General features: G+C 34.8%; 2 protein-coding genes across 2 annotated transcripts in view; both read left to right on the top strand.

Annotated features, from left to right (window-relative positions):
- Positions 1–3,703: 3,703 nt before the first annotated feature.
- Positions 3,704–4,571, top strand: MS3_00009635 (uncharacterized protein; the record flags this gene model as incomplete). The annotated part of the gene is made up of 5 exons (XM_012939897.3): positions 3,704–3,769; positions 3,800–3,933; positions 3,966–4,225; positions 4,251–4,407; positions 4,430–4,571. 5 exons carry the CDS (start codon positions 3,704–3,706, stop codon positions 4,569–4,571), a joined length of 759 nt encoding a protein of 252 aa, XP_012795351.2.
- Positions 4,572–7,381: 2,810 nt separating this feature from the next.
- Positions 7,382–24,934, top strand: part of MS3_00009636 (uncharacterized protein) — a gene marked incomplete at its 5' end in the record, with an annotated part of 34,323 nt that continues 16,770 nt past the window's right edge. Inside the window, 9 exons of the mRNA XM_012939896.3 lie at positions 7,382–7,585; positions 11,284–11,547; positions 12,561–12,726; positions 15,449–15,636; positions 17,274–17,429; positions 17,729–17,942; positions 18,873–18,940; positions 20,839–21,094; positions 23,282–23,701. Coding sequence (XP_012795350.1) covers positions 7,382–7,585; positions 11,284–11,547; positions 12,561–12,726; positions 15,449–15,636; positions 17,274–17,429; positions 17,729–17,942; positions 18,873–18,940; positions 20,839–21,094; positions 23,282–23,701 — 1,936 coding nt within the window. The remainder of the gene's footprint in view (positions 7,586–11,283; positions 11,548–12,560; positions 12,727–15,448; positions 15,637–17,273; positions 17,430–17,728; positions 17,943–18,872; positions 18,941–20,838; positions 21,095–23,281; positions 23,702–24,934) is intronic.

The raw sequence follows: 24,934 nt of genomic DNA on the forward strand, positions 1-24,934 counted from the left end.
TATGAACAACTCTGTGGTGACTAACCAAGTTTTTCTATGCATAAAATAGAGAGTTGTGTTTGCCATAGTTAAAACTCCTGTGAATTTTGAGCTTGTGTCTAGTCTCTCTGTAGTTACAAGCCCGAGATCATGCTCTGAAGAGACAATAGTCGGCTGATTTCCACGGAGGGTGTAATTTCTTAGTGTCAAATGATTCAGAATGTACATGACGTGACTTTTCAACAGGTTACGTTGTAACCAGTTGTCTACCGCTTATTCATCCATTAATGTAAAGTCTTTTTGGAGACCATGAGTATTTCTTTGAATTTTTATGGACCCTCAGATCTTTTTATCGTCTTCTCAGATCAACGTAACCGAGATAATTGTACCTAGCAGGTCGGCAGTAAGGAATAAAGACAGGGATGGAACCAAATTTTTGTATGGGAAGTTCCTGGTATTGTATCTTACTAGCTAGCGTACACTTTATCACCCTTCGTACAAAACATCGTGTTCTGTAGGTACTTTCAAAACAAGGGTAAACATGGTTCAGTGATACCAATAATTGTAACTTTGAGTATGTGAAGTAAATGAAGTGTTGTGCCAAAGGCGTCGGCGCAACTAGAGAATATAACGGGTCGTCCAGCTTTTCCATGTTTTGACTAGATTGGATGTTCGTGATATGCATTTCCTGAACCCATGTTGAGGTTAATGAAAGTTGTTGTGTTCATCCATGTACGTCCTCACTTATTCATTCATAAGCAACTCCATTACCTTCGACAGTATAGGAACTGCTTCGACTGGTCAGTGGTAGGCTGGGTTTTTTCACCCTCCCCCTTCAAAGACTGAAGTCAGGGTGACCAACTCGCAAATCAAGCGAGTGCCTTAGTGGGTGATCCGATGGTGAGACTGAGGTCACTGTGTTCTGTACGGTGGGTCGCTGACCAAGGTCAACAGATACCAACGCATGCCTGTCCGAAATGATGTTACCGGTTTAGGTTGACGTCAACGACATATGGTGTTGCTGGGGAAGTTACTTTTTGGGTGCATCAAGTTTGAAGGGCCTCAGCGAGGTCTCCTTTGCCTCTGCAGTTCACAGGCATCAGACACCGAAGTGAAAATGTAGCGAGGTTTATCATTGTCCTTGATTCGTTCATTGTTGTAGTGGTGATGATTCCTGTGCTTTGCGATATCCTGTAGAATTTCGGTCGTTTGATATCAGTGCTACTCTAATGGCAGACCTGACCCCGAAATTGTAGATCTGTTTTGATGTGTCTACGTAATCTATATGATCTTACGCGGAAATCACATCATAGTATACACGTTTAGCACTTTGGATGAACACATTTTGGCTGAGGATAGAACATTATGTTTAATGTGGAATGGTATGGGATACACAGTCAGTCAGTCAGTCAGTAACAACGTAGAACTTCGTACGTACATACATCAGTTCGAGTTGCCACACCACATTAGCACAGAGATGCAGTGCTCGATTCAAATCCCGTAGTGGTAGAGGTAATAAGAGTATAAGCAGTAATCGGGAAGATTAGTGTTTGGAGATGTTACTTAAAGAGTATAATACAGTGAAATAAATTTGAGAGGAGAAAAAAAAGAGAGAAGGAGGAATAAGGAGATCAAAATTTGGGAGAACACAAAGTGTATGCACCTGCGCCATTGTAAACGATTTTGAGCCATGTCATTCAGGGTCTCTAACCATCGGTTGCTATCATCTCGCGGTCCCCAACCAGGTAGTTTACACCTACCGACATGACTCAGACCACTTGTCAGTGACTTCATGGACTTGTGCCATGTTTTGATCTGGCCGCCCCTAGCTTTCTTCCAACCTACTCCTATACCACTGAACATCGCACGTCGAGGCAGTCGGTCGTTGGGCATACGTAACACGTGTCCAAGCCATCTCAACTGATGAAGTTTCACTATGTCATCAATTGATATGCCATCCTTACCTAGTACCCGTTTCCTAACAACTGCATTACTTACTCGATGGTCCCAGGATATATATCTCACGCCGCGAACTTTGAAAGTGGTAACATTTTTTCACGTGGTTTAGGAATTCTTCGACTTGCTCTTTTGTAGGGTGTATTATACAGTGTTTATCATCTTATCCTGTACATCGGGTACATCTTACCCCGAAAAATAAGGAAAAAACTTGTTTTTATTCGACGGATAATTACTAGTTCGTATTGTACCTATTGCGGACTTAAGTCGTAAATAGATCTGCAATTCATTATATACTCACAGTCTCTAATCCTAGTATTGACCAGGTTAATACTTAATAACAACTAATACTCAGATATTACATTTAATTTAACGAGCACTGTGCTCACTTATTTTCATATCATGTCCAATAACTCCGGTAAAAGAGGAATTTCACCAATTTCTAAGCCAAATAAAAGGTCCAAATCTGTAACCCCTACAACTGACGACTTAGTGCTTGACAATGTCGAACCTTTAACTACTGAAAAATATGCGTATTGTACACAAATGTCTCTATCGTCACCAAATTCTCCATGTCGCAGCCCCTCTATCTTTACGTGCAGTGTGCCAACGGTAAGACTGGTTGACATACAAGACACTATACCTACGTGCATCGAAAAGGCAGCACAGTCTACTAGACAGTATGTGCTACCAAGGCCTAAATCTAAAATTTCAAGAACTAAAGAGTCCAATGGTCCACCTCAATGTTTTGAAGACACCTATGATCAAATCCAATGAAATAAATTTGGAAAGAGGAAAAAAGGGACATGAAGAATTCAGAAGATTAGAATTTAGGAGAACACAGAGAGTGGATGCACCTGCGCCATTGCAAACGATTTTGAGCCATGTCATTCAGGGTCTCTAACCATCGGTTGCTATCATCTCGTGGTCCCCAACCAGGTAGTCTACACCTATGCGATATACAAAAACGACCAAGCCTTCTAGACTGAGCAATACCATGCATATCAATTGTCTTGACGATCACCATTACCCACCTCCCCTAAGTTTTATTTGCTGAATGTCAATCTCGGTAATTATAAGTTCAGCTTCGAGAATACCGTGTTTAGGAACCAATATCACTACAAGCCTGCGCCACCGTCATTTATAGTGCTTTTAAGCTTCAGTCCGACTTCCGCTTACTGGCCTGGACACTGTCAATCATCGTTCTGGTTGGTTCTTCGGTGTTTTTGGTCTCCTAGCGGTGTCTCTTACGGCCCACGGTTCGTCGAGTCTAACTCGGATTTGAGAGGACTGCTTGACCAATGACCTCTGAGATGTCATTGTGACTTCATATGCACCGTATGATATAGCTAACTTTAATCCTACGTTTTGAAGTGATACATTTCCCAGCACTGTAAAGTATTTGTCCCACTGTACTTTATCAAAAACTGGCTTGGTTGGTTTGCATGAATATCACGTTTCTTCATATATAGGCCATCTTATGCTGCATAAAGAAGCACGAAATAAATACCAAAAGCATTAATTTAGCATTCTCTATTTTGTAATGTACACTTTGGCTCTGTTGTTGCTTTGTAATTTGATCTGTGATCCCAACAACTGTAGTAAGCCTCAACGAAATGTCAAGTCACAGGTAAATCCTAAGTGTTTGTAGTATTTCCTTGGGTTATTATTGTTGCAAGGAATAACCTTTTATTAATTAATCATGTCTGTTTGTAGTGCTTCAAGCTCAAGTAACATTTCAGTCAACCTTACCGATGCCTTCCGAAGTATGATACTAAACAAGCGTTTCGTGTGCTGGGATGATTTTGATAGCGCCTTAAAAGGGTTCCAAAAAGTATGAAATTATAATTATACTGCTCATCAGACTACTTATACTCGTTACATCCAAACGGAAAGCAGGTTGCTAAAAGATGTCAGGTTCAAATACCTGTTTGTAACGTTTTATTATACGTTTGGTCATAAGGGGAAATCAAAAGGTTTGAAAGTGAAGCAAAAATCGTAAGATATTTAACTAATATCTCATGTTTAAGGTCTAAATTCCGTGTAAGACTAGAGGAGCAAGGATATGTCATCAAATCCTACAACATGCTCCACAATCATCCATGTAGTAGTTTATGGATGGTATGCGATCCATGGACAAGAAGATTATCATCAGAAGAAAAAGAGAACTTGAAGCCAGTAATACTGCACTGTGAATCAGCAGATGAAGTTATTGAAAGTATTAAGAAGGGAACTGGTGAGCAAGTAACCGCTGCCGATGTCAAAGGTATGAAAGCTACACTCTCCACTGGTAAGTTTATATAAATATATTTCAGGTTGTTGTACTCGGAAGCAGGTAATGGGTATGCTGAGACAAAAAGGCGAAGTGAGAGAACATTTAGAAAATGGATATGCCACGAGAATATGTTTCAGTAGTTATGACCAAATGCAGTTGTACAGGAAATATCCAGAAGTTCTGTGCATTGATTTTACGTATAATACTAATAATAAAAAGTGAATATGCTTTTCGTTGTATTCTACTACGTAGATATTCATTATTCCAGTTAGTGGTGACAGATAATTGTGGTCGAGGACAAACTGTTATGTCTGCGTGGAAACGAAAAAAGGCGTGCCGATGTGACATGGATTTAATATAGATTCAAACAGATAATGGGTAACACAATGTTGACAGAAAGACTTGTGATGGATTGCGCACGATCTGAAAGCGCGGCTGTCTGTATAACACACGGACATGCAAACATCATTCTGTGAGCCTTTTATGTAATTCGCGCTTTCCGGAAAAAGGTACGCCAATGGTTGCTTATAAAAAATTGCCCTTATACAAACGACAAAATACTGAAAACGTACTCGACTTGATTGGTAACTGGGGAAACGGTCGGAAGGTAACTTTTGTGGTGTATTTATTCACTAGATTTAATCAATATTACAGAATAATAAACCGGAGGGACAGAGTGATAGGCAGTACCTATCACGTTTTTGGATGCCACGTAAGACAATGTGGGCGCGTGCGTTTTACGGTAATGTTTTAACATTGGGTAACAGCACGAATAATCGTGTTGAGTCGCTAAATAGGCAGATAAAACGATATGTACCGAAAAGTGATAGTCTGTACAAATGTATATACAAGGCTTTAAAATGGAGTGAATTGACGTCAACTAGTAAAAGTATCGAAGATCAAGTAATAGCGATTAAGGATGGGTGGTGTAATAGTGAACTGGATTTCACAGACAGATAAGTGGTGTGAAAATCTTATAGGTTATAAGCAATCCGTGGATTTAAGAACTGAAAACTTGGGTTACGTAATAATTGATTACAATTTGAAGAGTTCACATAATTACAGAGGATTAAGTGAGTAGCTGTAAGTGACAGGGTGCTGGGATAAATCGGTAACTAAATTTTAAAAGTGAAATGAATTATCACGTTATCCATCTCATAACTTGTTCATTCCATGGATTATTATGAATTCATATTATTCTCCATCTATATTTGTTCTAGCGTCATATCGACTATTTATAAATACGGACACAGTTTATAAAGTAAAACACTGAGTGTAGTTGCTATATTTATATTTCAATAATTCATTAGTTGAATAAAAATGTTACTAGGCAATATGGAACACAGTTATCGTAAATTTGTAAACCGGTTTTTCACATGATCTTCCACAATCACAAATTCCATAAGTTGTAGACCAGCGTAAACATCATCAGCTTTGAGGACTTTAATGGATTCATACAATCCTGAAAAACAACAAATCAGTCGTGAAATAAAGAATTAGACTTAGTTATCAGTATCAAATTCAATAAGTCAATCAAATATCAGGTCACATGATGTACCTATAAGCCCCTTATTTGCAAACAGCGCTAATCATTAGAGATTTCAATTTCCGTTAATAAAAATTCATAGGTAATCTTTACAACACACAAATCAGTGTTATTTACAAATTGCTGTAGTTAGTATCATCACAACATACAAGCGTCATCTGACTTATGAAGAAAATGTAATTAATTAATGTGGCATAAAGGAGATATAAATACTAGAAACTTGTGATTCTGCTTTCATTGTTCATTCACTTTTTTTCACGTTGTCTGCATGAATTACTTCGGACGAGTCATTCTGTAATGCAGTTGGAATTCACAGCTGTTATTTGATTCAAGTCTGTGTCGTAACAAGCACTGGGAACTTCATGTAAACAGCGCTCTTGAGTGTCTAACCCTTGTAGTATTTCGTCTAGACATTTGGTATTAGTAAGAAAAATTGGTAAGCAACATTTAACTATTGCTCGACAATATGCATCATAACTTTGTTCACATTTTGGTCTACAATTGCGCATTTCGTTTACAGAAAATTATTCGTCAACCCTATAACAGACAAATCATAAATCAGTATTAAGTACGACATGGTTTTGTCACCATGCTCAGAAGAGACACCTATGAAGATTTTGTGTCTATTTAATGTGTTATACGCTGTTCCTGTATACATTCAGAAAGCCGGTAGAAAAGACTATCAACGTCAATTGTTACTCACATAATTTTTCTTTGATACGTTACATAATAATCTGTCACTTCAATACAAAACAATACTACTTATGGTGCATATAACTTTTTATGGCCAAATACAAACGAGTTATATAATATTCATAGTTAGGTTAACGCTTAATTGTTTTTGATTACATTTTAAAAACGGCTACGGAAATCTATGTTCGCCGTCACCATAATGAAGGAGGTGAACCATATATAGTGAGTTTTACGGCTTATTTTCATGAAAACTCAATCTGCAATCTATTTTTGACTAGAAAAATGGTGAGTTTGACTTGTTTGACTTTGTATTGTTAAAAATAACCATATTACGCTAACTACAGATTTACTTACGTGGTGAGTAAGAAATACGTCGAACTGCTTCTAAATTGCAATAAAAACTATCTTGCGAGCACAAACATTACGAAAATTCATGTGTGATTGAAAGAAGGCTGTTAATAGCTGATAAATAACGACACGAAAATCCACGACAATATGTTACATGTGTGCGAAAACCCGTGACTTAACACCCATAGTGTGCCGAATTTCCAAGAGCCTAATTTTTTAATTGCCGCCGTACATACCCTGCCTGAAATCCTTTTGTGGCCTCTTCAACCACAAATTATTTTGCTCGCTGCTTCGAATGAATACTAGACGATTACTAGAAATCACACTGTCTTTCATCGACTGGAACTTAAATGCTAGGATGGATGAGTCATTACAAATCATCTCTCTAGTGTCACATACTCAAATTGAATTTGTATCTTACTCAATATTTATTATCACTTCTATTCACATCATTACAAAAAATCAAAGTTGTTAACAAACATACTGGATACTATACTCGGGCATTGGACATCGGAATATTGTTGGCGCGAGTATGGTTTTCGTATAGCTTTTCGTCCTTCTATTCTCTCTGAAGTTATATACTCATGGCTGCTGTCTTTCTCGTTTTACATTCCCCTACGGCCATCCAAAGTCATCGATTGGTTCACTTAAAGTCAGTCAGCTTGGTACATCGCCTATACACCACAAGGCCGGAATCATGTCAGCTGGGTGTTGCTTTTAATACTTTGCGTATTGGGATTCCCAAAGAATCTTTCATAGATGAAAAGCGCGTTTCAGTTACTCCTCAAGTAGGTCTGTTACTTACGTTACAAATTTCGACAACTTTTTTATGCCAGAGAATATCGGCAATGACTATATATATATGCATGAACAGGTGTAAAATCGTTTTATGCTGAAATTTAAGACCATCGGTAGAAGGTGTGTTAGGCAATAAATAAATAAGATCCGAAAAATTTTAAAGAGGGTTGTGTGGTAATCAGAGTTTTGAAGAGATTGTATAAGTTTCAGATCTTTTTTTCAAGCGAATTCCATATCCAAATGGATGCACACGTGCTTGTGCACACAAATATAAATAAATAAATATATGATTATTAATGATCTTTTCATCCCAATTCTTAGACATATATGGTTGTAAGCAGCTGGCGAAAAACCAGAAAACATAAATTCATATTAGCATACCTCAATTGTAGCTTCAAGTTCATTCAAACTCGTAAAGAAAACCAGCTACATGAGATTATATTTCATAGATTAAAAGTGTTGTGCCTACTGGCTGGTATTTCTATTTGTTGAAATCTCACAGTCCTTTTTGGAAGGTAGTTATGGGAATGTGAGATATTGTGATGACTAAAATTATTCAGATTTATCATACAAACTAGGAATTCCCGGAATACTGCAATTTACAACAGATAGAACTAGGTTAGCACAAATGAAGGTATTGTGTTTAGAATTAAGAACCAGGCAGACACAAAGTACGAAGTACAAAGGAAGAAAATAGGCATCTGCCTCATACTCATTAACATAATCTTGGACTATGCCTGCCTGTGAAAACTTCATATCTGAGCAAACTAGTCCTCCAACTGCTTCAGGAAAACTTTCTACTCCCCTTTGATTCATCGTATCACTGACTAAGGATTCTATTCAACAGACATTGTGAGAATATCCAACATCTGATATAATATCAGCAGTGTGATCATAATTCGACTCATTCGAAACACATTTGTCACATTCGTTGGGGATATTATCAGAGATAAATTCATTGTAAAACCAAATAACATCTGATACGACATTATAAGGACTGTAGTCAGATTTTAACTCAGAACTTTTTCCTCACATTTGATTATGATTTCATTGGAAACAAATGGAACAGACCACATCTGATTTAATAACATTAGAATTTTGATCAGGATTTGGTGCACTCAATGTATCCTCTACATACCTGTAAATGATTTCATTAGAAATACTTGAGTTATTAAAAACAACGCATATCTAGTAAATTATTACCGTGAATCTGATCAGAGTATGATTCATTTGGAACGTTCAACTAATTAGGATCAGAATTACAAAGTTTAGCACTACTTGCAGCAAAATAAACAGTAGTTTTAAAAACTGCCTGTAGGTGTTCAATTTTACCACATTTAGAACATTTGGCATTACGTAATACACATAAATTACATGAGTGAATTTGCCACAGTACAAAAATTTACAAAACTTGTGCTCACTTTTGTGACCTGCTTCGCAACTCTTCAATGAATCGTTATCTGCATAACCTTGAGCACGCATTGGATTGTGATGGCATAGTAATATAATTGAATTCTTATGTCTTGACGAATAATTTTTTAAAGTGTTTCTCCTTTACAGCATTCGGAATTTGTACTTTTTACATGGTCTAGTAGTAGTTCCTTGAGAGTTGCATAAGAAAGTGGAATACTTTCCTAGAAATGCCAGTTTTTAATTAGCTATAGGCTTCTTTTCCGATGAATATAAGGAAATGAGCCACAATACTAGCATCTTCGACATCTTCCTTAGTTATTGCCTAGATTTTGAACTTTTCTATATAATCCTCAAAAGCATCACAGTTTGGATGTACGTCCAACTGTTCCATAACAGGCTTCATCGCGATGCTAATGTGTAGTTTGGAAGTATTCGACTTATAATACGAACTACGAATTCCCGAAATAGTGTAATTTACAGCAAATAAAACTAGGTGAGCACAGATGAAGGTATTGTATTTAGAATCCAAAATCAGACAGACATCAAGTACAGAGGAATCATTAGTTCATATAAAAACCACAGATATGCATCAAGTCTTAAATATTATTAGGTAGGTTCACGTTCAGCCTTTCAGATAATTCACTCAGATCTTACATTTCATATATCTTACACTTTAAGCCATCTTTTCACACACTGTTATACTTAAACATCCTGATTGAAATGTGGTTTGACAATGCACTAATCAATTTAATTGTATGCTGTTATGAAAACGTATAAGCAGTATAATATGCTCATGAGATCAAACAGAATATTTTTCATTTAATCTGAAGAAAAGGCTTGCACTAAGTCACGAAACGCTAGAAATACAATTTTTTACTCACTGGGATATAAAAAAACGTGACAAATATTTCCAGGTTATATCATATTTATAAAAACATTCTGTAACGTTCATCGCAACGGAAGACCAAAGGTCTCAGTAGAAAAAACGAATGAATGTCTTTACGTGTTTTCAGCTGGATCTAATCCATCTCACTCAATATCTCTAACAAGTAATCATCATAATGACATCGACTCCAACTAAGCAATCTTCGTGTGTCAACACTTCCCGATCAAACAGTTAGTGGCTTCATGTACTGATGCCGTGTCGTAGTAGGTGATAGTTGGGGATACAAAATACACGTCTCAATCATCTAAGTTGGTGAGAATTCGTTACCTCATCAGCTAATTACCTGTCATTACCTAATATTTTTCGTTCAACCTCAGGATTTCTTACTTGATAGTTTCTTTATTCATGGGCAATGGTCGAAAAGAATTTATATCCAAATATTATTAATCCGAAAATATGTTCCATTTTTAAAGACTATGTTTCCCAACCAACGTAGTAAATAACAAACTGCTGGGAAGTATACTTACCTCTTGGTCGACAAACAGATATATTTCCTGCGCCACAAATGTTGAAAGTTGACATAAGTCAACTGAGTGCTCTAAATGCATGTCGAGGATTTGTCAAATACAAACTCACTTCGATTGATGAGACTCCTACGATAACTGAAGTGGTCGGCGCGCTTATCTTTGCTATCATTGGCTTAGAATTTCACATATCAGCGTTGGCGATTCTAATAACTTTCATCACAAGCTGCAACTTGAGTAATAGTTTTCCAATACAGGACCTTTAGTAGAACTGTGTACCTTTTTGATAGGCAATGTCACAAAATCTGTCAACCAGCAGGATAGAATGCTGTCCTAATGTCATGAAATACAATCATTCATCTACGTCCAGGACTGAAACGAGCTTGATTTTTTTTATGAGCACCAATTAAGCGTCATACAATTTTGATTGATATTTTAGACACTATGTTAGTCAGACAGACTCTAACTGTTATAAGAAACTTTTAGTTCTTTCTTAGAAGCTCAAATGATCAGCGATTAAAACCACTTACAAAAGATTACATCTACTTCTCAGGTCTAAGCTAACATCTTAGTCAATGTGACGGCTAAAGCTCGTCTACCATCTTTAAAGACCTCTCGCGTTAATCCATCGTAACTACCACCACCTTACTTTATGCAAACTTTAACCTTCTCAACTTCAGTAAGGGCCGAGGGCTAGTGTTTATGTTCTATTCAGGTTGTACATGGATACATAATTCTTTTGGATCTAAGATAAGTCCTGATATTTTTTTTTATCAAAAGAAGTGTCTGCTTATTCATTTGTTTCACCCGTTTTTAAAGTATTTGGTTTTCTTTTATTACTATTATTATTATTACAACTTTACAGACTGCCAACCTGTTTTCAAAATGTGGTTTCAACGTTTTCGTTCAAACTGGTGCCGGCGTTAACTCTAATTTCTTAGATTCGGATTATATAAAGGCTGGGGCTAAAATAATCACAGACAGTGTAGAAAGTTTGTATAATCAAAGTGACATTATCTTGAAAATACGACCACCTACGCTGAACTCACTCCCTAACCTATCAGATGAAGTCAGTATGCTGAGACCTAACAGCACTTTAATTAGTTTGATTTACCCTGCCAAAAATCAAGTAAATTTAATTAAGTTGTCTGTTTTGTATGCTGTCAGGTGAAGGTGATTTGTTATGAACTATTGCATTTAATCATCTCCTAAAGCTATCTTTATCACGTTCATCATTCCAGTTTTTTCACTTTCCCGCTTTTTTCCAAAAAAGAAAAAAATTATGTCAAATTTAGAATTAAGGTAGATGAGCACAAATACGGATTTCCGAGCATGCGTTGTTTTTAAACCCAACATTGTTTACTGCCAAGTGATAGATGGAGATTTCAACAGGTTGAAGACTAAATTTTTATTTGTAGTTAGTTGCTTTTCTTGCTCAGATGGCTTAGTTATGTCGAGTGAGGAGAGTCTGCTCTTCCTGCCAAACTGGCCTCATACATCCACGTTTTTGTATGCTCTTCCGTGAATCTCGCACCCAATGTTTTCATGTGACGGGTGCCTTTCAAAAAAGTTAGAGGGGAAAAAGCAAATGTTTATCACCTTAACCGAGCTGTTGGATGTAGAGGGTTCTCCTAGAAAGAAGGAGTGGGATACCATCTATTATGGCTAACAAGTTCGACAGAAAATTTTATGGTTACCATTTGAGAGAATGTCCAACAGCATGTGATAAAAAATAAACCAAAATTTCTGCAGTTCTTTAGCATTTTAATTTAACGATGGTGACTGGAGAAAACTAGCTTGTTTTGTGACTAGAGTTTGTTGTTTGATAGAGTTGACCTACTAGCTATTGTTATGATAGTTGTATACATTCTGTATACTGCATTATTGTGCTTAATTAAGTGAACAGATTTTTATGAGAACAGTGTAAATTATCATGAGTAAAACAATACAGACTGTCCTCTTATTTTCTATAAATCCATAACAACTACATGTAAATTAATTTCGATGCATAGTAGTATAATTGTTTGACAATTATTTACAATTAATACACTTTCACTCTGATTCGTTATAGTTTGAATTGTTAACTTATGGCTTTTTGATTCATCTTTTTCACTTAATCTCTATCTTTTCTTGTTTTTCCAGCCGTTAATTGACGCACTAAGTAAGAAAAAGGTGAATCTATTAGCTCTTGATTGTATACCACGGATAAGTCGGGCACAATCATTTGATGTCTTATCTTCAATGGCTAACATCTCTGGGTATAAAGGTGTAATTGAGGCTGCTGGATTGTTCAATCGATTTTTCGCAGGTAGTACTAGTGAATTGTTGACATAGTTTTGTGGTTTTTAAGATTAGTTGTTTTTTGAGATGATGGTGGCTAGCAGTGGAATCAAGGACGCTCGCTTCGTCCTAATTGGGACTTGTTAGCTGAATTTAATTGCATCCCAGAGTTGATATTCACTCCGGGACTCGAACCTAGCACCGTCCGCCTTAGACGCCATCGCGTTATCCACTGAGCTGTTTGGTCCAGTTGGCCACTGGCTTGTACAATGGGGTGAAGTTAAATTCATTTTTGTATTGGTTGCTTGAATCTTTCCATTGATGATTAGGATAGCAATTGATCAGTCTCTTGTCCACATATGTGCATACTGTGCGGATCGCCTAAATATTATTTTCAGTCACAATTATTGTAAGCTGAGATGATGGTGGTTGACTAGCAGTGGAGTCGATTGCAGTCCTAAACATCAATCGGAAAATTCAAGCAACCAACACAAAAGTGAATTAAATTGTTTGTCGTTTTGATTGAATTACAAGTCTAAGCTTTTAAGCCTTTAAACTATTATCAGAATGGGGATTTGTGGAGATTGTAGTAATTTTGATGGTTGAATTCATGAATCAATCTAAACTAAATCACCATTGAAAACCTGGTATTACTGGACGGCCGTTTCTTCTTAGTATTGAACTCCCTAGCAGTGTGGGACGGTGGATGCACATTGATGAGGAGTTCCATACTGGGACGAAACGGCCATCCAGTGCTTTTTGGTTGTCAGTGGTGGCTTGGCTTAGATTGATTCATGAATTCACCTATCAAAATCGTATTTGGTAAGATTATTGGCTCCAAGTAATAATATTTCTATCGTGTTCACATAGTATCTAGTTCATTTTCAGAAAACTGTTGCTTTCATTCGCAGCATGAGTGCTCAACAAGTTTATGGAAATATTTCGAAAAAACTTTATAAATCGATATCATTTCGAAGCTAGCATTTTCCTGAAAATTGTTCATGGCAGTTAATTAACGGTAATGGAAATAAAGCCGTTTGCAACTATTCAGTTTAGTTCTCTAAGTATGGAGTATATAAGCTGCAAAACTGACTATTAAGTTTCTCCGAAAGTATATCAGTCAATCTGGTTCGTAAATTAATCTTAAGATATATATTTATACACATAGTGCAGTCTTTGATCTTAATTTATATTAAATATTACGAAATTAGTTGGCTGAAATTATGTAGAAAGAAATCCAAGATCTTTCATAATTAATCTCCGGAACAATTTCGTGACTATAAATTCTTAGATCATTTGTTATCGGTATTTAAGTGGATTTTTAGACGTTAATGTACTTCCAAACATTTTGATTAATTCATATACGAATTGAAATCAAAGGAGGTAAACTCGTCATTATGTTTTCTTTCGAAATGTTTATCAATATTTAAACATGACGAGTGTGACAAAGGTTCCAATAACTCTAGCATAACACGAACTAGTAAGACGTATGGTCAAAAAGTAGATTTTCACTTATAATAGAATAAATCTCAAGATTAAGAGAAATACTACCTAAACATGTATACCACACAAATATAATTTACTTTTTCATGAAATTAAATTTGGTGAAGTTTTGGTTTGTTAATTGACAAACGACAATCTTTCAAGTTATGAATATCTCCATTTGATGTCCATATCGTTTGTTTTCCTCCTTGTTATCATTCGATCTTGGTGTTCAGGAACCATTAGATCTGTGCTAATTGGCGTATTTCTTGAATTCATAGTTTTATGGATGATATTATATTTGTTTACACTTCTTTTTTCATCCGATTGTTAATTCTGTTTTCTAGTTATTTCCTTCTAAAGGCTAATTTATAAAATCTAGGTTAACCTAATTGACAGTCTTTCGATCTGTGATCTGTTTACTTTCATACTATAAATATTATTCTAGGAAAAACATAATTATTAAATGATGAACAAAAGGCTCGTAAGTACATTACGAAGATGAAGTAGTTCATTTTCTGGATATTTATTCCTATATAAAATATCTAAGTGTCAAATGAAAGCTTTTTCAGCTAGGTTTCTCATCCTAAACTTTACATACATTTTTCTCTTATTTACATTGTTCATGTCCTTCCATTGATAGTTCTGAAAGATAAATCTGTTGGGGATGTGTAATATCCAATTACAATTTATGAGCTAAAAAATCATTATCAATTAAGACAAATTTCATTTACATTAGATTATCCAATATGAACTCTTCTTACACACTTTCGATTTATTTCTAAAATGATATAAATTCTAATCATTGTAATTGGTATATAATCGGTTAACTTTACTTTTTCACTTACACTGGGGCCGTCAAAAATAGAGCTTCCATTACCAAACTGTTCTTCTTAGTCTGGTTAACGGTGTCTAGAGGAAGAGGCTAGAGGTAGTCGCTCTCACTGTATTGAAGTTGGATTTGCGAAATGTTAGCATAGTTCATGAATGCATCAGAACAACGACATATATATTTCAGGTCTCACAGTAAACGTGGTTTCATATAATGAGCTAGTTCATTCTCATTGGTTCATAGCTTTCAACTTCATTATATAATGCAGTTGTATGGTATCATTAATGAATGTCTTCCCGACTTCTGACGTGGTTGATTTGGTAGACTAAAATCTTGATCAAAACTACCTCAGTGGTAGATTTTAGTACAAAAACGACTAATTATATTCAGTTCTTATTTGAAATGTCATGATAATCTTATATATGTTGGATTACAGGTCAGATTACAGCTGCTGGTAGAATTCCACCTGCAAAAGTATTAGTTATTGGTGGCGGTGTAGCAGGTTTATCAGCTGTTAGTACAGCAAAAAGTCTTGGTGCTATTGTACGAGCTTTTGATACACGTGAAGCAGTTCGTGAACAAGTTGAATCATTTAGTGCAGAATTTTTAACTGTAAATATACAAGTAAGCTGTAAACCATTAAAACGTATTGATATGAATTTTATATTAATAATAAATTATTTTAATTTGACCCAGACATGGGTTAAAATGTTTATCAAGTCTATATTGTCTAGGTTTTTTGAAAATTTTCTTATTAAGTTAGAACATATAGAAAGAGTGATAGAGAGGAATAGTACTTTACTTTGCTAATTTTTATCAAACGATATTTGCATAAAATGAAGATATTAAAACCTTTAAACCATCATAATCTAACAATTTTTGTATGGAGTTCAATATAATAATCAGTAGTAACTATTGCTTATAATGGAAACATTTATCATGCCTAAGTATGATCAGTATTATAAAGGTTGAATACTATACGATTAAAGGTATATTTTCATATTGGTTTGAAGTGTATACTACATGTATACTTTTCGATGATAGTTTAACTTGTTCATAGAAATAATCTTCCTGATGGTAACGAAATTAAACATTTGAGAATTTATCTTTCAGATAATTTCATGAACAGTTCAAATGTAATTCACTTTTATGAACAATCCATACAAAAAATTTATCAAATCCAGTGTTTACGTTGATGAACAGAAAAAAAAAATACATGAAATTTACGAATTACAGTCTAAGTCAAATTTTCGCTACTTACGTCTCTTATTAGTAAATCACTAGAAATTTCTCAACACAACAAAATTCTTAGTAACTGAATTAAAAGATTTAGTTCGTAAATTCCCATTATATTTAATTAATGGAATTTAGCTTTCATAAATAACATTGATAGACAATCAGTTAAAAAGTTACATAGAACTTAGGACAAATATCCATTAGGTCAAGATACCGTGCCAAGTTAGTTCAACCAGATGGCATTAGGATAATAAGTAGTTAAAAGTACTGTTGAAATAATATATAATAATAATAGTGAGAGAGATTAAGCATTGAGATTATGGTCCGTAAAGACTGAAGGAAAAGGTATGTATGGGGAAATACAAGAGTTCAGAATCTGAGGTAAAAAAAAGATGTATGCACCTTTATCATTATGAATGATTCTGAACCATGTAGTCCAACGTCTCCAGTCACTGACTGTGGTTTTTGCTCTGACCTCAACCAGACAGGTGGTCTGTACCTACCAATATAGCTCAGACCTATAGTCGATGACGGCATGGTCTAAGAGGGTGACTGAAGGTAGTCGACTGGAGACACTAGACCAATGTCCCGTGCTATTCAGCTCTTGTCAGCAAGGTGTACTGGTAGTCTTGATGGAGCTGGTGCTTTCTGGCGGATTCGAATCCTTGTAAACCAGTTTTATAGTCAGGAAAGCTATCACGGGACTACCCAGGCCACGATTGACCATCTATGAAACAGATTTATTTACTACTGATTGATCACTGAGTAGTGACCGATGTCGTCCATTCAGAATTGTTCCTAATAACTTATCGGTCGATAGTTTATGATCAGCATTAAAGGAGGACTGGACATATATAATATATGGTCTATTGAGTAATGATGATCACTCTTTCTTGTTTATGTTATTAAAGTAGATCGTTTCATTGTTTACTTTGACTAGAGACATTGTTATTATTTTATTATTCAGTAGTATCTTCATGTATGAAGTACAGTCTATGTATCTTTTTTCCAAATACTTTACTCAGGAGTCCGGGGAAGGAGGGGGTGGATATGCTAAAGAAATGTCTCAGAAATATCTTGAAGCAGAAATGGAATTATTCGCAAAACAAGCCAAAGAAGTAGACATCATCATTACCAGTGCTTTAATCCCAGGAAAACCAGCGCCAAAACTTATAACTAAGGTAAGTGTTTTTCACTAACGTCCACTTCACATATGTCTTGGAGTCACTTATTCAGTCATCAGAAAGGAAAATACCTAGAAAGATTTGTCGATGTGTATGAGTACTTTTTTTATTCAGTGTCCATGAATGGTTTTTCATAGTGCCTATTTCCTACTACTAGATATAGTTAACGGTGCTGTTACTACTTGAAATTTGGAGACTTTATTTTGTTCACTCTTTTCCTAGCTTGGATTGAATTCAATAGGCTTATTGGTTTTTATATTTATCTTTCCACAAAACAGCTTTTATTTATTTTTTAGGATATGGTAGAATCAATGCGTCCGGGGTCAGTTATTGTCGACTTGGCTTCAGAGTCTGGAGGAAATGTAGAAACAACAGTACCAGGCAAATTAACATATCATCATAATGTTGCTCATATTGGTTATACTGATCTACCCAGTCGATTACCAGGTCAAGCATCAACTTTATTTTCAAATAATGTAGCGAACTACCTATTATCGATGACTCCTCCTGGTAAGTTATGCTGATTAATTTAAACTACTCTAATTGTTCATTCAATTTTTTGTTATAAGATTGAGATACATGCTGTCACATAACAGTGTATGTATCCATAAATTTTCTGATGACGGTAGAGAGAATTTAACAAAGATGTCAGAAGACTAAAATCAATCTGATTAATGTTTGTTGTATATCAGTTGACAGAATTAAGCTATTTATGGTTGTAACTTCTTAAGAACTAATATTTTTCCATTTCGTTTTTTGGCTGACTCACAGTGTTTAGTAGCGATAGTCATGTTAGAAGTTAACTGATAAAATTTAGGATATCTTGACATCTCTTAATCAGTATTTATTTTCATGGTTTTGAATTTATCAATTGATCCTCAGTGAGTTCGTTTGCACGGTAATTTCGTTAAGGTGTTGTGAGTATAAGTTTTAAGTATTTTAATTACCTTATTTGTTTGTACATGCATTTTCTCGATAAACTGGCAGCTCAGGTAATCTCAGAATCGAAAAAGAATTATTGTTCAACGGTTAATAAGATCGTTCAACTTTTATTCGTCCAGGTTAGCTACTCAGTTAGTGATGTATGAGGTATTCGATAGTTTGACTCAGATCAAACTACTAACACTTCTTCTGTTATGTCTATGATTTTAGCGTAAAAGTTCTAAAACAGAATTGACTGAGTTGGATGAACTATTTAGGGTGGTAGATGTGTAAGCACAATATTGTTAGATATGAGGAACATAAGTTTACGAAGTTTTTGACTAGTAGTAAGTAGTTCTCATTAGTCTATATGCTTTATAGTTAGAGTTTAAATTATGCGCGATGTTTTATCTTGTAGTGATGTTATTTAGGCAAGAAAAATAACGTAAATTTGGCTAATTCAAGGATATTATTTTCATTCTATTGTTTAGCTGATTGACTTATTCGCGTCTGTTTTAGGATCGAAAGACCGATTTTATCTTAACTTAGAAGATGATGTAATTCGTGATAGCCTTATATTATATAATGTGAGTTTTATATATAATTTATTCGCTAATCAAAAGTCTATAATTTTATTGCTAACTGTTTACTTGTGTTCACGGTGTACGTGTTCATTCAATAACGTTAAATTCTTTCTTTCACCCACGATCCCGCCCCCTGAGAGATTTGGACCAAGGACCTATCAGTGGATGCTCACTGCTGAGGAGTCCCATACTAGGATGAAACGGCCGTCCAGTGCTTCCATGTTTTCCATGGTGGTCTAGCTTCAATTAACTAATGATTTCAACTAATGAATTTACTAAGAATTCCACAAAACCCCTTCTGATAGTAATGATAATAATTGGGGTTTTGTGTTGTATGATACGTATGAATTAATGAACAGGTGATCTAATTTCACATAAACGGTCCTATTGTAGACACAATTTCTACGTTGTTCTTTGGTATATGCGTCTAAAATTGTTGATAACGGTAGATGGCATACAGTAATTAACCGCTAATAGGGAAAAAGTTTTGGAACACATTACTATTCAAAAATACAAAAATTATGTTACAACTCAGTGTAGTCAATAGTGAAAGCATGACCTTCAAGCATACTGAAGTTTACTGCTTGTAGTAAGAATCTAAGATTATTAGCGAAAACCAATAGATCCTGTGATTTTTTTAAACAGAACGATTATGATATTCTTGTATAATGTGAGACCTACATGAACTAGATAGATCAAGCGACTAATATATAAACGTACTTGATTATTGATGGTTTACACGTAAATACTAGAAAATTCTTTTGAAATAGTTATGTTAACTAAATGTATCAACATCACCTTTTATGTTGCATGAAATAACGAAAGTAAACACCAGCTAAAAACAGAGACAGTTAATAATAAAAGGCCAAAGGTCATATGAGAAATATTCATTTAGTAAAAAGATACTCTTCGTTACCATTACTAGTAAGACTAGAATTAATATAACAAAAATTGAGTGATAACGTGAGATCACCCTGGTAGTAACACTATTGATATTGATCAGATATCTTCTTAACCATTTTAGTAATCGGAATCCAATGCACTACATAAACAAAAGTGAGAATTTCTTTTCAAAATTCATGTGTTTCGAATTTGTTAACATCATGACTTTATATGCAATCATTCATTATAGGTTATTACCTTTTTTCCTTATTTTGGTATAACACTGAAAGCTTATTAATTCTTATGGGTATATATTTTATTATCCTTAGGTGTTATTTAATGTGCCAATCACTTACCAAAATCTTGATAATTCCTTATGTAGGGTTTCTTAGTTTCGTAAACTATAGATAAGACAGATTGAAAAAACATTTTCTTCATCATTTAACAATGATAAAAAGGTGCAATTTGATTAGAATATATCCTTTAATTAAGTTAGATAAGCATATCAATCTAGTGGTTAATTATTTCATTTATTCATTATTAACCGGTATGATGGGATTATGATTTATGGACGACCTTTGAACGACGCTAGACTGAACTTGGGAGTGTCCACCTGATAACTAGGACCAAATGAAGGCTACAAATTTGTGTGACGAATTCGAATTATAATTTACAGTTGATGTTTAATGTTAAGAATTAGATTTAGGGTTTTCATCACGAAATGACATCAGGTATAATGACAAAACTCTATTTAACCAAATGGTTTAGTGAATTTTGCGCCAAAATCCGATACCTGTTATCTTATACGTGATTGGTTCGTCCATAAGTTATAGTCTCGCCACCGGTATTTCACATCAATCGTTAGTTGTTAACGACAATTATTGTGTATTGAGTTAGATTATCAACTTCACTTTTTTAATAACTTTTCAATCTTGTTTCAAAACATTAAAAAATTACTTTCATCTGTATTTTTCATTACTGCTATCACATCCATGTGGTGCATTGTATTTTTGATCAAGGGAGAACTTATGTGGCCTCCGCCTGTACGTTCTCAACCGAAATCATCATCAAAATTAATTAATAGTAAACAATTAAGTAAAGCTGGAAGCAATGTAGCATTGCAACTTGAAGATTCCTCATCTGTCTTTAAAAATAAACTTCGTTCTGCTATATCGACGTCGGTTTGCTTAAGTGGTTTAGTTGGACTGGGTCTATATTCACCTTCTTCAGCATTTACTACTATGTTAACAACATTCGGCCTTTCGAGTATTGTAGGTAAGTAATTTGTGTTCTCTGTTTTATTTATTAATAGTACTTCGTGCAAAAAGATAAAAAAAACTCAGTATGATAGACATTAAAAGCATATGATTTGGTTGTTCACATCTTCAAACCCCAATCTTTCGGATTACTGCTTATACTCTTACCACCTCTACCACTACGGGACATGAATAGATAACTGCATCTTTGTGCTAATGTGGTATGGCAACTCGAACTGATGTACATACGTACGAAGTTCTACGTTGTTTCTGACTGACTGACTCAAATGCTCGTTTATCGTGTGGAAATAGGTTGGAATACAGTTACAGATGATGAAACCACAACATGGCACCAGCCCATAAAACTATTAGTCTGTTGCTCTGAGTCATGTTAGTAAATGTAGGTGCCCACGCAACAATCGTGATCAGTGGTTGGTTGTAGCATCACTCAAAATCATTTACAATGGTAGGAATACATTAACTGCCTACTTTCTTACTCCTGTTACCCCTAGTTGAGCATAGCGCAGGATCCTTCAACCAACTGTGTCCTGCATCGTCTTTTCCAGTTGTTGCCAACTTCTGTTCATTCTTTTAATGCTTGCCTCCGATTCGCAGTGCAACGTGTTCTTTGGTCTGACTCTTTTCATTTTATCGTGAGGACTTCAAGTTAAAGCTTGATTTGTGGTGCAGTTTGGTGATTTCCGTCAAATGCTATATATACACCTTCAGTGCCTTTTCCGAATTTCCTTAACTGGAAATCCGTTTGTTCTTTGCCATAACAGGTTATTGCAGATGGTTTCTGGTCAATAGATCTGGAGTGTCTTCCGTAGAAAACTGTTTATAAGTACCTGTACTTGTTTGGTGATGGTTGTAGTAGTTCTCCAAGATTCGGCTCTGTACAATCGAACTATATTAATGTTTTTATTGAGAATTATGACTGTGTTGTTGACTGACAGTTGTTTGGAGTTCCTAATGTTCTTTGACTGCAAAAATTCTACCCTGGCTTTACCTATCCGTTCATAACGTTTCTTCATTTTAATCTTGAGTTTCAGTATTCCGTCGTATATGCTTTTACATTCTGTCATTTGGAACAATGTTACTAACGTTTAATATTTCTTATTGGTGACATGGCTCAGAATCGATCACAATGGCGTAGGTGTATACACTCCCTGTCTTCCCTTAAACTAAGAGATTAAAATCACTTCATATCTTTCTTTCTACTAACTAATTCTTTCTTCCTGTACTGTATCCTTATATGCAATCTTTCTCCTATATACTACCACATTTGACCTAACCACTCCTATGAATCCGGTGTTCATCTTGCTGTGCTAATGCAGTATGGCAACCTGGACCGATGCATATATGTGCCTGGTCTTACGTTGTAGCTGATTGACTGATTGTCATTGTTACTACGTTATTTCAAATACTTTTTGCTATTCATGTTTATAATTTCATCCGGTTGTGTCAATCTTATAAATACTTTGACTAAGGTACATTTTATCAGGTTGTATACTGATTATATTAATAATTATAATTATTATTAATGGCATTATTCAATATTATATTTTTGGTAAAATATAGAATTCTCGGCGAAATGTATTTCAACAAGTTTCCTTTTCTTATTTCTTGATCAATCCTCACGATAAAAACTGAGTGGTCACCAGCCACATTTAAGCAATTCAGGATCCTACATCTGAATCATGTTCAGTCAAATCCATGCATGCATTTTGTCATCCACCACGATGTTTCTGATTGTATCTTGATGTAACTTGTACAGCGAAACGTCGTAAACGTTTTACAAACGCGCCTGAATAGGTTATGAGATTATTAGACATAATGGTGTGTTAGGACAAACACAAACATATAACTTTTTTGAAATATCTAGATGGCAGGAACAGGTAGCCAAGATATTCAATCTGGCCGCTGTTCAATATGTATGACTGATATTTTTTCACTTTATTTGTCCGGTTTCCTATATACAGTTTTATGTTTTCACTGTCATTTATTTTCCTGGTGATTCCCATTTTGTGTAGTGTACCAAAGAATATTAAATTGATATAGCTGTACTTCGAATTCTTTCTGTCACCAGTTTAGTTCATAGTATCTAGTTCTTTACTTGAGTTTACTATTAAATTTTCTATAGCTATTGTAATTATTTCCCTAGGATTATGGGTAATAAATCTTTTTCTAACTATCAATTATTTAGGTTATCATACAGTCTGGGGAGTAACTCCAGCACTTCATTCTCCACTGATGTCTGTTACTAATGCTATATCCGGTATTACAGCAGTTGGAGGTTTACTTCTAATGGGTGGTGGTTTATATCCATCCAGTGTGCCTGAGAGTTTAGCAGCATCAGCTACTCTTTTGTCAGCGATCAATATTGGTGGCGGTTTTGTTGTTACTCAAAGAATGTTGAATATGTTCAAACGTCCCACTGACTTACCAGAATACAATTATTTACTTACCATTCCAGCGGCTGGACTATTAGGCGTTTATGGATATGGTATTTTAACTGTGCCTCCATCATTATTAACTGATATGCATCAAACTACATACTTAGCCTCTTCACTTTGTTGCATTGGTGCATTGACTGCTTTATCCAGTCAAAAACGTTGTCGTGTTGGTATGTTTTTCTCTTCCATGTTAAAATTAAATTCTGATTACTGAAGAATTATGAAATTTAAAGAATCGTTATCTTTCAATATTGTTAGGCTTTTAATAACCTTAATTGTCTTAGCTTTCTAGAAATTCGTATTAAATTTTAGTATCATTTACATTGTTAGCATTCATTTAGATGTTCTTTAGAAAAGTTTTGTATTCATGATTGACTCAATTCAAAATCAGTCAATATTGGATAATAATTATTGTTATAATCTCTTTCTTACGGTTATGACCCAGCTATTCCTATTGCTTAGTATTCTCGGACACCGATTCACTCGACAAGTCCCCAAATCAGAACACGGTTGAACAGAAAAGAGATTATATTCCAAATAACAATGTTAGATCGAAGTAAGAAGCAAGTAAGAAGCACAATAGGAAAAACGTTAGTATATTTATAGTTTTTACACGAGAAGATTCTAGAGTGTTTTCCAAGTATCGACTAGTGCTGATTGGACAAGAATTAGTCAATCAGCGTGCACCAAAGCAATCGTGCATTGAGCATGCTTTAATCCAGTCTATGTCCCGCTAACAATTATGATCTATTCTAAAATTCTTCAGTAACTTACATTTTAATTCTTTAAAAATAAAGTGAATTCTCTCATGCTTCTTAATTATGATGTTTCGTTGGTTTTAAGAAAATGCAATTCTCAAGTTAGTTATCAATCAACTTAAGAAATTGGTTACAAATAGGGTAGATTTTGTAATTTATCCTAAATAAATACATATCAAATTGTTACGTAAGTATTTTTAACTGTTTTCGTTTGATATTGATCAGTATACAAATTAGATATCTGAAGAAAAACATCAATATGTCAAAGTGTAATTGTAAAAAAAAATGAAGACTGTATTCTCTATCGCAAGTTTAACTGTGTGTCGTAGAAACCTATTTCATTCTTTAACTACCATAGGGGTACTTTGTAATTTTTTAAAAAAAATGAAAGGGGTCCATTCATTCATTCGTTTTAATGAATCCTTTGTTTTTCTTCAAAATGATGACAATTTAATTTTTAAATTCTATCAGTATATATCAAATTATGAACTTGAGGTTAGTCATGAAATCAAAGTTGGAACCTTCCAAATAGTATGATTCTTGCTTTTTTTTGTTGTTGTGTGGTTAATCTTCAATTAGTGCCCATTCATTTCAACTTTTTGAATAGATTTCATAAGAATTATGCTTTTATAATGATTATGATTA

This window comes from Schistosoma haematobium, chromosome 7, assembly GCF_000699445.3.
Source record: "Schistosoma haematobium chromosome 7, whole genome shotgun sequence".
NCBI classification, from domain to species: Eukaryota; Metazoa; Platyhelminthes; class Trematoda; order Strigeidida; family Schistosomatidae; genus Schistosoma; species Schistosoma haematobium.